Source organism: Phyllostomus discolor, chromosome 9, assembly GCF_004126475.2.
Source record: "Phyllostomus discolor isolate MPI-MPIP mPhyDis1 chromosome 9, mPhyDis1.pri.v3, whole genome shotgun sequence".
Classification (NCBI taxonomy): Eukaryota; Metazoa; Chordata; class Mammalia; order Chiroptera; family Phyllostomidae; genus Phyllostomus; species Phyllostomus discolor.
In genome coordinates, this window is record NC_040911.2 from 6,660,167 (window position 1) to 6,675,080 (window position 14,914).

General features: G+C 47.5%; 1 protein-coding gene across 2 annotated transcripts in view; it reads right to left on the minus strand.

Moving 5' to 3' along the window:
- The window catches only part of CDH7 (cadherin 7), a 120,825-nt gene extending 107,398 nt beyond the window's left edge, over window positions 1-13,427 (minus strand). The window contains exons 1-2 of one of the 2 annotated variants that reach the window (XM_036010159.1): window positions 12,930-13,427; window positions 2,311-2,716 (exon numbers count right to left, since the gene is read on the minus strand). In XM_036010159.1, the coding sequence (XP_035866052.1) occupies window positions 2,311-2,520 (210 nt within the window). In that variant the 5' untranslated portion in view covers window positions 2,521-2,716; window positions 12,930-13,427. The remainder of the gene's footprint in view (window positions 1-2,310; window positions 2,717-12,929) is intronic. The other variant, XM_028524977.2, reaches the window with a different exon arrangement.
- Window positions 13,428-14,914: the final 1,487 nt, after the last annotated feature.

The following is a 14,914-nucleotide window of genomic DNA, read 5'->3' on the forward strand; positions in this document are numbered from 1 at the left end:
GTCTATAAATTCTCTCTCCGTCTCCAATTAAGTGTTGGGCTTTTAAAACTATTTTAGTCAGTTAATAGTTTTTTGTTTAACCTCTTTGCATCCTGACCATTTTACTGTGAGCCTCTGCATGGAACTCCCAATACACACCACGCAAGGCATAAACACAAACTTGTTTCCTGTCACATACCATCTGCCAAGTGACTGTCTGCTATTAATTAAAAGGGAAGCACAGAATATTTCTTGTGCTAATCAAGGAAACCCACAGTTTCTTAGAAAAACAGTAACGAGAGTGCCCAGTAGCTTCGTGTGCATGTGAAATATAAGTAACCTTAGGTGCATGCATTTCATAATTCTAAATTGACTTATAGGGATTATTTAAATACAAACACTTTGAATTATTGTGTGAAGACTGTAAAATTTAAAAGAAGGGTGTTTCTAAATATATTTTAAGTTATGTTTACTTCAAAATGTCAACCTCACTGAGGCAACTCCATTTAGAACAAAATTAATGAGAACAGTTGTCTTTAGAAAATTTTACATTCCCACAAAAGTATGATTTTACCAATAACCACTAATTATTTCTGAACCAGCTGAATATTATAAACCTGTCCATGGAAGGAAAGTTCGATGACCTGTTAAATGTTCATTAAAGATTAATGAAATTAGCCCTGGCTGGCGTAGCTCAGTGGATTGAGCGCGGGCTGCGAACCAAAGTGTCGCAGGTTCGATTCCCAGTCAGGGTACATGCCTGGGTTGCAGGCCATAACCCCCAGCAACCGCACATTGATGTTTCTCTCTCTCTCTCTCTATCTCCCTCCCTTCCCTCTCTAAAAATAAATAAATAAAAATATTTAAAAAAAAGATTAATGAAATTAAGAGCTAGATTCTTAGTCAACAACAATGCAGAAGGCTGCTTACTCTCCCTGTGTTTACAAGGAAACAAGGGAACCTGAGAAACTGATCACATGGACACTACATAAGACGGTCCTACTGAAAAAGTGGAATGGCAAGGAAAAAAAAAGATGTGCACACAAAACATCTGTGTGCTCACACATCTTTTCTCAGTGCTGAAACACGCTATGCCTGGGCTAGAAAAAACTCCCAACCCACATCCCTAGAAACCTTGAACTTACTCAGCTCCTTTCCTTGACAATAAATGTCTGTCATTATTTGTAAACTATAGAGGCATTCGCTGAAAATGGTCAATGTAATACAGATTACCTTGACTTAGGCAGACACTCAGCAACAAAAATAGGTTTTCACCCTTACTGAAGGTGTATTCAAGTGAAAACATAACCCACGAGATAAATAAACGGTGAAGGTTCTTCCTCCGTCATTCAAAGTTGAAAATCTACCCATAGGTAAATTCATCAGCTTTTTTCAGGAATGGACACATACACTGACAACGGGAAAGGCAAAAACGCGGATGGATAGATTTCCTGTCAAGAGCGCTCTGTTTAGAAAACGATGCTCATCCCCAAATTGAGAGGTGTAGGAAATCTTGACAAATATGAACATATCAAAACTGCAACACACTGGGGACCGGACCCCAGCGAACAAGCACGTTACGGGAAAGGTCACGCCCTCCTACGTGCCCTTCGGTGCAGAACATGCTCAAGTGAAAATCCCGCCCAAACGGCCGGACAGAAGATAGCCACAGAAAAGAAAGCTCAGTTTGGCGACCACTTGGCCACCAAACAAATGCACCATGAACAGCCCCCCATGGGTCCAGTGTGGCTTCTAACTGACTTCTGTTCACATTCATTGTTCGCCCAACGGCCATTTCAAAAAGCAGATTTTAAAACATCATCAAAACCAGACCACTGCTACCAAAGATAAGTTTGAATTGCTCATAATTTGAAGACAATAGGCTTAGTCATCTCACTTCGCAGTTTTTAAACCGCAAGTATCCAGAAAGGCAGTAGAGCATAAAGTTAGTATGGGCGTCATTTACACAGTACCGCCCCCAAAGCAGTGAAATCAGCCGGCTATACACACCCACAGCTCTTCATGTACTAGTGAATATCCCTGCTCTAATTTTAGAAATGCTGGGCATGCCACCATCAAGGACGATGAGGCACCTGTGGAACCCCCACCTGTTTCAGGGTGCAGCGTGGCTCCCAGGTTATGTCTTCACTGTATGAGTAATACTTGTCTTACAATCTCAGAGCGTCTGACCAAGGCCAACAGCCTCGGACACTAGTTCCCAGGGGTGAGCGGTACGTGTGTTCCATCCCCAAAGCAAAAACCAGCACCTCTCCATCCAACCACAGACAGGCCCCGTGATCATCTGTGACTTCGAAAGGCCGTGCGCCCTACCTTTCCCACGTAGAGAGGGTCCGACCCCATGTACTCCTCCAGCACAAAGAACTGGTTCCACACCCAGCTGCGCTTGGTCCGGGGCCTCCCCGATGGGAAATAGGGCTTCGACCTGGACCTCGGCAGCTCCGCTTGGCTCATCCCAGAGAAGCACAGGAAGAGAGCGATGAGCGGCAGGAAGTGGCAGAACTCCCCTTTGCCCAACTTCATCTTTTTTTTTTCTTTCTTTTTCCTGTGTAAGAAGAAAACCTTGACAACAGAGAAGGCACAGTTCCAGCGGGCCTGGCAGCTCTTGCCCCCGGCAGGGTGTCAGCTGGGAGTCCAGAGATGATAATCTGTAGAGGGTTCCACTGGCGGGGTTCACCGTGGCTGAGCAGCCTCCGCCCAAGAATGGTGCAAGCGGTTCCTGTCGGGACAAAGACGGACTGGTGTCAGAGACCAAGACGCACAGCTTGGAGCTGCCATTTACCAACTCCATACCCACATTCCCAAGGTGCCATTATTGGTATAAGCACGAAAACCAAAATTATGAACGTAGATGGAAATTTGCACTCGCTGTTGCCCTGCCTATAAGTTGTATACATCGTGCTGTTGCAAAATTATTCTCATCCCATAAAGCAACCTTAAAACATCGTTTCTTCTAGGGCAGCCTATTGGAGCATATGGTTTATTGGACACAAATGGAGCAACATCAGTTAAAAAATCATCTTCATGCTAGCCTTGACTTATATAATTTTTTTACAGCGCAGGCAGTTTCGTGGGTTGGTATTAGACTATGGAAGCAATGCAGCTCAAAGCAGGGGTTTAAGCAAACGGGAAGGACACGCGCTGGCTGAACCCTCCTCTGCGAAAGTGCAGAAAGAGAGAAGCATGAGGTGATTCAGCAGCGGCGGATGCGTTCTGAGTCACTGACCCCAGCTGTTTTGATGTGCTCCGATTTGACTGTGCTCAGCTAAAACGCCCAGTGGCCTCCCCTGCCTACCCCTTCAAACTTCTCGTCACGGATGCTGCGCAGCGGGGCAGGGGATGCTCTTTCACTGCAGTGATCTGTGACTGCTCCGGTGTTTACTGGGCATCTCCTGGCTCGGCTCGTGCGTAGTAGGCCCTTCCCCCCGGCACAGTAACGGGATGGAATTATACGGCCCCGAGCGGGGTGAGGAAACTCAGCCACATTCGTGAGCCCCATTCATTGTTGGCAAGCACCCAGGAGGTGCGGTAGCGGCAGCACAGAAAAGAAAAAATAAAACCTTTTATCCTCATTCTAAGGTCTCCTTATTTCAGTTACAGAATTCTGATTATGTAAGAGATATAAAATCAGTTACAAAACAAACTTCCAAACACACCCCAAAACACAGAGGAGTGAGGATTTATGACAAACTGTTCGTTTAAATCACTGTGCTGTATTTTGGTTTATACATTCATTTGACTAACTATAAATAAATCAACAATAGGATAATTAGAGTGAAAGACGAACATGTGCTTATTATTTTTGAGAGAGGAGAAAAATACAATTTTAAGAACAGCTTGAAATGATAGCTCCCTGTCAAAGCAGAAAATACACTATTTTTATATTATAAGCTTTTCACCTTTTTTATAAGCTTTTCCACCTGTCTCTCCTGTACCAGGAGTGTCTGTTACTAGGACAGTGTCTGACTGTCAAATTGCTTATAGAAAATGCCATTTAAGTAGAAGAAAGGTGAAATTTATTAAATACGTTGGAATAGCCCACACAATGGAAGAAACACAATAGGCTGTACTGACTTTGAGCTCTACTCGAGTGAACCTATTTGTGTGAAAATATCTCTATAAAGTTTTGAAATTCCATAGGACACTGCAGACTCCAGCTACCTGCAAAATAGACAGCCACTTGTTGACGTATGCCGAGAGCTGCCAGAATGAGTAAACCGTGATGGGGGCACCAAACACACCCTGCCACATCCAAGTCTCCCATCTGACGAGTGGCAATGAAATCGGTCTCTTTAGAAACCATTCTAGAAGGTCTTATTCCAGACTAAGAATCATAAACAAGAGTGACTTGGGGTCAGGTACTGGTATCCCAATGACGGCCCCTCACTGAGGTTCAAAGTTCATGGTAGGGACATCTGAGCTAACTAACCCCCCTGAGACAGGTTCCCTATAATTAAAGAAGATAAGTGGGTGCTTAAACTGGGCAATGGTGCACTGGTGTATGTGACGGTCTATGAGGAGCCAGGAATTACAGTCGGGAGCTCGGGGGAGTGGCCTTCCGTAGCAATGGTCCTCAGCATGGCGAGGAGCAGTTACATGGCCTTCCCCATGCTAGTGGCCACCGAGGTTCCTGAGGACAAGGAGGGTTGCGTTACCCTCGTGGTGACAGGATGGAGCCTACCATGGGACACCTGAGGCCAAAGAACATTTCCTGTGTCAACCCCCTCCTCCTGCAAGAGAGAATGAATTTTCTCATAAAAACAAGGACAAAAAATACTTCGATCCTGGAGACAATTTTTTTAATGTGATATAGCTAAATGATACTATTTGGACTACTTTATGCATTAAGTGAACTTGATAGCATTGCTTCAGTATGAAAATGTCCCCAACTTCTAGAAAACTAAGTAGGGAATGCACTTTGAGAAGTCAAACTTCGGGGAGTTGTGATAACTGTGCACGGGTAAGGACTGGGGAATGCATCCGCTAAAGACAACTTCTGAGTCTTCTTGTCTCAGCTCTACATCCTGGGCTAATGACTCACATTCTAAGAAGGTACTTTGCAAAGACAAAGCCTCAAGCTTCTCACTTATCCAACAATGGCTGGAATGGCACCTACTTCCTAATGGGATTGAACCAGGGAGTCAGGGAGCGTTCAGGACAGTTCCTGGCACAATACAGACACTAAAACGAACAGCTGTTGGGGTTGTTATTATCACGATATTTTTTTCAGTTTGATGCGAGTTCTATTAACATGGGTTTGTGAAGAGGTGTTTGTAAACAGCCTTGAGAGTTCTGGTCTGCGCCAGAGAACTTTCTGAATCTTGAGCCAAACAAATCGAGATGGGTACACACAATGGCACCAAAATACTTTTTTTCAAAAAGAGTGTAATAGGAAAGCAATTTCCTGAAAGCAGGTCCTCTGTATTTTTCATGAGTCAAAGACTGGTGTCAGAATTGGAGAGACTCGCCCCAGTTCACTCAGGATGTTCGCTGATAAGAAAGAAACAAAGATAATCTGGACCAGGAGGAGGCGCACTGGCCCTTGGTCCTGAAGACCCCACTTTCTGTGGGACCTTGAATTCTCTGGGGGTTAGTTTTCAACATCTGCGAAGGAGGGAAGTAACCTCAATTATCTTTAAACTCTGTTTTTTACAGGTCTTACTTTTATGCTTTGGACCATTATATAGAATTAATTTTGCTGGCTTTTTTAAGCTGTGAAAACATGTGCCTTGTGACTAATTAAAGATGAAAGGCAGAGAGACTTAAGAAAGCCACCGCAGTGGAAAAGAACCATTTACCTCCAGTTATCCCTGGTCATCAAACATAAGGAACCACAACTTGAACTTGAGATTTCCTATTATGTAACCCTCCAAGCAGACTTGCTCCCTTCCCACAGATGTTAACACATATAAAGGTACCCCAATAATGTTTTATATGGCAATGAACTTGAGCACACAGTCAATCCCAATTGTTGACTTTTTCTGCAGTGGGTTAAATATCACCTCACAAATCTGAGCCCCAAGGGGAACACCTGCATCCTTCCATCTTGGACTTGCCTATCGTGTATCCTCTCCCTTTCTTCTGCCTCCCCTATGTCCTACACAGGCGCCAACAAGGGGCAAGTCCCAGCAGACACGAGCTGCCCCCAATCTGTCTGGCGTGTCCTCTGGTCTTCAGTGAGATAGCTCAGGAGGGTGACCTTCTGCTATCCAGGTCTGGAGAGCGGACCTGGGCACTGTTCCTAGCTCAGAACGAAAGTGCAAAGAACAGACGTGTGGCATGCAGTTCAGGCACCTTGGACACATCAGTGTCCGTATCTCGACGGTGACAAATGTCCACATTAGAACTTGGAGGAGGAAACCCGGGACAGGCTGTATGTGAGGAGAGGAGAGCGGAACCGCAGCCGACGACGGGGGTTTGGAGGAGTGCTGGGGGGGGGGGGCTGGAGGACTAGGGACCCCAAGTCAAAGAACTCATCTGAGTAGGACTTAGAAGGTGCTGTTTCTGCTCTGATGTTTTAAAGCTAAAAGCTATTTTTTTCATTGATACCATTTAATCTTTCCCAAACAAAAACATACATGAAAATCAGCACGAGTAAGACTGCAATCAGCACAGCACACCTTAACCCAGAGAACACACAATGACACCTCACAAAGGAAACAGGAAATGATTGCAGTAAAGGGGGGCGGGGGGAAGGGAAGAGGGCGAGAATCAGTGGAGCAGTATTCACTAAATTAAAATCATTTATTTGACCCGAAACCACTTCATCGCGCTGCCTCCTGTTCCAACTGTTTTTGTGCAACTAAGTGCTCACACTTATTTCCAAGTAGATAGTTTATTATTCATTTAACCTTAATAGCTAATGTTATTTTACCAAAATGAATTCATTATCATACAATTTTCTTGGATTCTCTGCTCCACTTAACTCGGTGAAACTACTTCTAAACATCAGATCAAATCACTATCACATACTTAATCAAATGTTTTGTTCGTGCCTAAAAACAATGACTAAAAGTTCCATAGTAACAAAAACATTTACTTAAGAATCAGCATACCAGTCGTTAATTAGTAAAAGCACAAGTCTTCTGGATCCTGCCCCACTGCAGTTAAAGGCAACAGGCTAAAACCATGACAAGCAGCATAAAATGTATCAGATTCAGCCGAGCCACTTAAGTTCATATGTGACCAGAAGAGGAGCATAGGTAAACACATCCCTAATTACCAATTACTTTGGATATGCTAAACTGCTTTTTAAGAAGTAGCCAGGGCTATTTGCCTTCTAGAAATAACTTTAGCTATATACTATGGCTATCAATTCCATTCAAATAAAATATATTACTATTCTAGCTTTTGTGGCACTTAAACTGGGAGGTGTTCTTGCGGTCCAGTGTAAATAGCCAGCGCTTCATTTCACCTCCGTTAAAGCTCTTGTACCATCACAGTTCCCCTAAATTATGGGCAAGGAACAGCTGCTCAGGCTTCATGCCTAAAGTTAGCATCGGGAGCGGGTCTAACTGTTTTGAACTGAACTTGGTGTCTATTTCAACACTAACACAGTTTATTCCCTGGTGGTCGTACTGACTTAAGGAAGTTGCACCTTTCTCTTAGAGATGAGTATAGCTCACAGTTAGATGAGACATGGTAGCCCCCAAATAAATTCAGTAATTCACATTTTCTAAGAAAACCAATGTTAGAAATAATATTTGAGGACTGTCAGTGGGCTTCACAGAAAGTAATCTATGAGGATAAAAAAATATATATATACACACACATATATCCATCCATCCACGATGGATGACTGTCAAACACCTCCAGAATCTAACTGATGTTCCCTCTGATGTTTGCTGGCTGACCTATAAAACATAGTCGCACCAGGTATCACAGACGTAACAATAAGAAAATGGGGGGGGGGGAATCCTGCTCTTCTCTACTGGGAAGGAAAATGTCATTTCCATGATTGTCTTCACGCTGGACTGCATGTTGAAAAGCAACACATTGCCAATGAGGCCTTAGGAAGGGTGAACAACAGACACACTTAGAAGTGGGAACGACACCACTCGCGGCCGTGACCAGAGGGCACTCCAAAGATTCACCGTCGCTTTAGAACAGCTCCCACTTACGAGTTCTCGTGTCTGGCAAGGGAAGCAAAGCCTCTTCTCTTTTGGACATTCCTTAGGTTATTACATGGAGTTATTTAAAGTCAATGTCAAGACTGCCTCCTGAGTCATCCAAGGTCTCCTTTAATGGCCTGCTCTTGCCCTTGCTTTCCCCAGGACAGTCTCCACCCATCACCAGTGACGTCCTGACTGTGATTTGTCTCTGCCCGGGAAGTCAGAGCGCTGTTCTGTAACAAGGACAGTGTCTGTTGTTACTTTTACTTAGGTCTCCAGCAGATCCACCGAACGGGCATGTGTTTGGGGAAACGCAGAAAGGGCAGAAGCTCTGTTCCCAGATGCTCTCATTTGTGAGGGAGTAGAGAACCACGACCCCCAAGCGAGGGAACCTAGCCCAGGACAAGAAGTGTTTTACGAGCTGCGGCCACGCTGTTTCCGACCACCATCCACGAGCCGAGTTACCAACGGCAGTACCTGCGGGATCCAGATGTCACTCAGCATGGAAGAGCGTAATCGCTTGGTTCCCCTGAGGGTGCGTGTCAGAGGAAAACCACAAAGAAGATCCCAAAGGCAAAGCTCCCCGTGACGGAAGATCCCTCACGTGGCAGAACCACAGGTGAATAGCAGAGATGGACCGGGACACACGTTAGAAACACCCAAGGCAGTCTTGTCCTCTTCAGTAAGGACAGACGGGAACCTGCAGCATCTAGGGAAACACGGGAGGTTGCAGAGCCAATCACTGATGGGGCCGCGCCCGACTGGATGCAATGGACAGTTTCAAGTGTCTATCAAGTGGTTCTCACTCTGATTATGAAGCGCTTTTTATTTATCATCTGTGGAATTTACCATCTTCTCCCAAAGCCAAGAAAAGCAGAGTTGATCTCATTGACATTGATATGGGACCCTGAGTTTGAATTTTCAAAGTCGGAAATCATCAGGATTTCGATCCAGGAGGGCTGGGGGCGGGGGCGGGGCGAGGGATAAGAGGAGGGTGAAAGGCTCTGTTCTTTAGGATTTTAAGTCTACATATAACATAAAAAAGGGGGTGAGCAGGGCCCAACTTTACAGTGCCTCCCCCACTTTGAAACAGGCGCAGTGACCAAAAAGTAACTTCCTGCTCTACCGTGGCACAAGAACAGTAAACTGTTTCCACTGAAACTTGAACAATGGCCCATGGAACATTTTCGACATAGGGTACCAACTCGGGAAAATATCTCAGAATGTAAGCATGTATGTATATAACTATTTGGTCATTGCTGAAAATCTTGTATCTTCAGATGACTATCTGCTCCTAATGTGTCCATTGTAATCATTCCAGATTTAATATTGCCATCTGCAGCTTCTGTTGTAGAAATATACTACCGTTAAAATTGTTTCATCTGTATACCATTAAAAGTTTAGCATGAACTTCAGTAATTTTAATATTATGAAACAGCCCTCTTCTTTTGTATGTAAAAGGTATATGTGTGTGTGTGTGTGTGTGTGTGTGCGCGTGTGTGTTTACATTTTAATTAGCGAAGCTGGGGCCCTCTGGGATATGTGACTTCTCCCATAAAGAGACTGTGATCCAATCCATTAGCTCCCTGGGTCAGGTAACATTGCAGCCACAGACCGCAGCCTCCTGCCATGAACCGGCCTACACAGTCGGGCAGGGGTCCTGGGAATGAATCACACAGCCTGGCGTGTGCCTGGCGTTCTCAGGCACGGCGTGAAAACTTCTGCACGTGGATCACAGAGTCAGTCTCCACTAAGCACACATAACCTGTGTGGTGAGTGAGAGGAATGAAAAAGAAAGAGGAAAAATAGTTTACAGTTCACTGTTGATAGAAGCAGCCTGTATGTATGAATTAAAAAGAAACCAACATGATAAAGCATAGTCCTTCTGAGCTATTTACATAATAACCAAGTGGCAAAATTATATTTCAAGGGTTTTCCGTTATGCGTCAACAACCTACCTGAGCTGTATCAATGTTAATTTTTAATTTACCTTCGCATTTACGTTGCGCCAGGTATGATTTATGTGACTTCGATAAGAGGCACCATGCTTCAATAAAGCCAAAAGGAAATTCTACCAGAATGCAAGTCTGTACTATACAATCCGAAATGAGCACACACGGACAGATGCCTGCATGCTCATTTGCACAACAGATCGTCTGTCAGGGAGGATTCCTGCGGAAGGACCAGGGGGATCTGCGCTGGCCAGGGTACCTTTCTGCAGAGCCCACAGCTCCCCAGAGGAGGCACTCGAGGACTGCTGGTTCCAGCCAGCCCGGCTCTGCCCGTCAGAGGCTCAGCCGGTCACACACAGGACTCTGGTCACATGTCCTCCTCCCTTGTCCTCAGCTCCCCCGCTTCACCCCATTCAAACGCAGCTGATTCCCTCACACCAGGGAGTCACTTTGCCATCAGCTAACGCACGCGTGAGTCATTTCAGAAGTTTCTGCAGCTCCCGATTTAAGCGGAGACTTTTTCCAGCCTCCCAAGCAAGTAAAACCCTTTCCCTGTGTGTGAGAGAGAACCATGATGTGATGCCAACGAGCAATGCAATACACGCAAAACCTTGCAGAAATCCAGGAAGGTGACAACCACTCAGGCACGCGTATTCACAACACGCAACAATTCATGGGCTCAGTACTTGAGAAAAGATTTCTAAAAATATATATATATGAGGCCAAAAGTATTTGGGCACACTTCCTCACAGCAGTCTACATGCTGAGAAGTTGCTCTCAGCTTTGCCCTCAAAACAAACAAGCAAACATCGTCATGCGCCGACTGCTAGGGAGACCAGCAAAGACACCGAGAGTGAGGAGACAGAGGGGTTGATTTTTAGACCCGGGAAGGCTGAGAGGCGGCCAGCTCGGCACGCTCCCTGTCCTCTCTTCTGCATTGGACACGAAAACCCAGAGCGAGTTCAAGGGTACACTGCAGCCCCACAGACGCTCTACACTTACACTTGCATCACGAAGGGGCAAGCTCTGTGGTATGAAATCAATAGCAGGAGACTTAAGGAGAGTCGTGAGTCGGTCAGCTGACTGTTCACACAATACCGAAGACCCACCGCAACCTTAATCACAATACTATCTCCCACTGTGTACAATGCCCTTTTATTAAAGCTGCAGACCTCAGTAGTTTTGAGCAGGGTACTGTTCTGCCCTACTGATTAGTGTTCCCTTTATTTTTCTTTTCACGGACTTTGAACTATCCTCACCGGATAGGATGATGATTGTGGGATGCCACCTAAATGCTTCGGACACTCCAGTCCTTAATGAACACACTCACCCGGGAGTAAGATTTCCTCAAAGTTGCCAGCTTGACTACCTGCCTCAATGCTTTTCAATTTTAGTTCACACTGTTCCAAGTAGCCCTAACAAGAAGGAAGAGCATTCTTCATGCATTTCCCCTTTAGATACATAACGAGAAAAGAGCTTGGGTAAACATAAAGTCTAACTAGTTCTTTGAGAAAGAAGAAATTTTTGGAGAGTTACTGAAAGCTTGCAATGTAAATTACTTTCTTCCTTGGTTCCCCTGCACCCCCCCCCCAATAACCTGTCTTCATAAGTATAGCAGAGAAAACTTTCCTTCAAAAAAAGAAGGGGGTAGGGATGCTACTGCCCCTAAACTCTTTTAAAATACACAGTTTTGTGTGCGTGCACGCGCGTGCACGAGTGTGTGTGTGTGATGTTAACTTGATCATTAAAAGGCAAACCTGTCACTTAGCAAGAGCCAAGTATTCTCATGTTATTTACATTTTTCTGTTCCCCCCTAAAGTTCTGTTTACGTGCCTTCTACATTAAAACTGATCTGAACATCTGTCTGTTTCCAGCGAATATGACAGGTGCATCTAATTTAAAGACCTCATTTAATAAATGATCTAATAGAGAGAAGATATTTCTTGCAAAATAAAAGGCGTTTTCAGTATGCTCAAGCTCCAATCTGCAGGACTCCAAAGCTTTGAGACACCCAATCATCGATGATTTCTTTACAGGTCCCCATTTGCCCACAGCTGGGTGAACTCCTTGCCAATCCTTACTCACCGAGATGGTATCTACGGAATCCTTAAGGTGAGCAATCTAAAACGTGCGGTCCATACAGACAGCAGGCCCTTTTGCATTCATCCACGTAGGGAGGTCGAATACCAGCAAGCAGCCTCGTGCACCAGGTGCACCCACGAGGAAGTCCACCTTGCATTCCGAGCAGCAGGGCGCCCTATCCCCCAGCGCACCCCCAAGGAGCAGCGGAGAGGAAGCCGGACGCCCTGCGGGCGCACGGTAGCAGCAGAATACTAATTACAGCGACAGCAAAGCACCCTGAGATGCGTCCCACCTTCGCAGACGGTAAGAGGAGTCTAGCGAGGGTGGCGCAAGGACCCCCGCCCACGCAGACGCACACCCCCTTCCAGCCTCAGACCGCTTCTGCAGAGCCTCGCGGCCCCGCCGGCGCAGACTTTCGATCCCATCCACCCCAGGTCAAGGGGGACCCACCAGTGTTCCTCCTGGAAGAGAGTGGTCCAGACCGTGTTTACTGCTTCGTCTGGAGCGCGCTGGAGTCTGCGCTCACCCTGAACTCGTGAACTCCTGTCGCACTTGGTGTCGCCCAGCACCTGCTCTCCGGCCGAGCACCCTCGGCTTGGTTCACACACCCGTCCTGCCTGGCTGAGCAAGTCCCGCGGCCACGCAGCAGTAACTTGGGGACACCAGGGAAACTCCACGCGATCCTCCAGCACGCTTCCCTCTCAATGCTGAGTCCAGCTTCCAAATGCGCACAACGCGCTTCTGCCCAGCAGCGCCGTCCCAGCCCCCCGCAGCCAGTCACACTTACCTGGGGCCTTACTGCCCTCCCCGCGTCGTCCGGGGCCGGCCACCCAGGCGTGGGCATCCGAAAGGGCGCGCGCTCAGCGGCGGGGCGCCCGCGGGCGCTCCGGGACCCAGTGCGCGCAGCTCCGCGCGCCGGACACACTGGCGGTGCCGGCCGGGCACCCGCTGTGCCCGGTCGGATGCGGGCGTCTGCTCCAATCACAGCCTTCTCCGTGGGATGTGGGGAGTGGGGCGCTGGGCCCCTGTCCCGGCTGCCGGCTCCCCGGGCTGGCTGCCTTCGCTTGCTACGAGGGATCACGCCAGCTCCCCTGGGCGACTAGGACACCAGGTCCGGAGCAACGGGAGCGCGCGTCCGGGCCCAGGAAGGAGGACGCGGGGGCTGGAGGGAGCTGAGCCCTTGAAGGTGCTCCGAGGCAGCCGCCTACAGTCGGCGCCGAGCGCGACCAGCCGGGGAGCCACTGAGACTTGGGCACCTACCGGAGACCCTGCGAGGGCTGTAGGAAAGGTATCCGCTCCGCCCGCTACGCGTGCACACACGCGCGCGTGCACACGCGCGCCCCCCCACCCCCCCTCCAGCGCCCTCCAGACAAATCCGTACAGATGGAGTCCGTCGCAGGAAAATTCGGAGGAGCTAGGGAAAGTGGGAGGGGCCGCAGCCCCTACGTTTCTCAGCGAGGTATTTGCATCTGAAAGCTCGGAGCTGAGGGAGAGTTGTGAGAATTTTTGGAGGCGCTTTCCCCTCCTCCCCTCCCCGAGCAGTGCTGGAAACCGTGATCAATGGAGCTCCTGAGGCTTGAAGCGAAGTCATAAAACTAATCAGAACTTACAGTTTTCTTGCGTGATAGTTTTGCCCTTTCAATTTCCTCAGACTGCCCCAGTTCCACTTTCTCGCGGAAAATGTGCTCTTTAGCACAGAACTCGGGAGGTGTGTGCTGTAGGCGCCGGTGGGAGGGAGACCCCTCGGCGGGTGGAGAAGAGGACCTGTCCATTTACACAGAACACGCTGCAGCCCGTGGAGTTGAGCACACTCTGCCTCCCTCTGCCCCGGTCCTTGATTTCACCTGGTGGCCAGGTGTTGTGTCGTAGGCGTTAGCAAGATGAGCAGATCATTGCCAGACACGTTATTTCTTTCTCATGCCGCCGATGAAATTCGCCCTGCTGCTCTTATCCGCCCTTACCAGGGAGCCTTCCGGTACCTGTTGTGTGAGCATCGCGTTGCTCTAGTTCGCCCCTCTGCTTCCTTGCTCACTCAGCCTCTCCCCCTCCTGCACGTTTAGCTTACATTTTCCCTCTCATCTAGTTAGTATTTAAACTGAATTATATGCTAATAATGCTGACAGCAGACATTTTTTTGAGCTTCTGTTCAAAGTTGCAGATACCATGCTTCTGGGTTCTGTGCTTAACAATGCCTCCTTTTAAAAATTGTATCACAGCCCCCAAACATCCCCAGCTCCAGCCCTGCTTAGATGGTCCTTTCATGGTCCGTTCCCACTCAGCTGTCAATCACCACTGAATGCTTAGACAGACCAGCTCATCTCCTCTCAGACGGCACCTAGGATTTCGTACTATGTGCTTCTCCATATGGGGCACCACCGTTCTTTGGGTATCCAGACACTAAACCTTGGCTTCATCATTGAGACCTTTCACATGATTTTTCCCCTCTGTGTTAAAAGCCTCATTTTTTTTTTCTAGTATCATGCACGCCCTCTACTGGGGACCTGGCCTGCAACCCAGGCATGTGCCCTAACTGGGAATCCCACCAGCGACCTGCTGGTTCACAGGCCAACTGTCAAGCCACTGAGCTACACCAGCCAGGGTTCTAATATCCTATAATCTATAACTGTACATTTGTCCTGCTTTGTATAATAACATGGCTTCCGGAATGGGACCTTCGCTGCAATTGTTCTGGGCTAGAAGCTTCAGGTCGACAAAGACTGACAGGAACATCAAGACAGAGCACCTGTTCGGTGCACAGTCGATGCGCGTGAG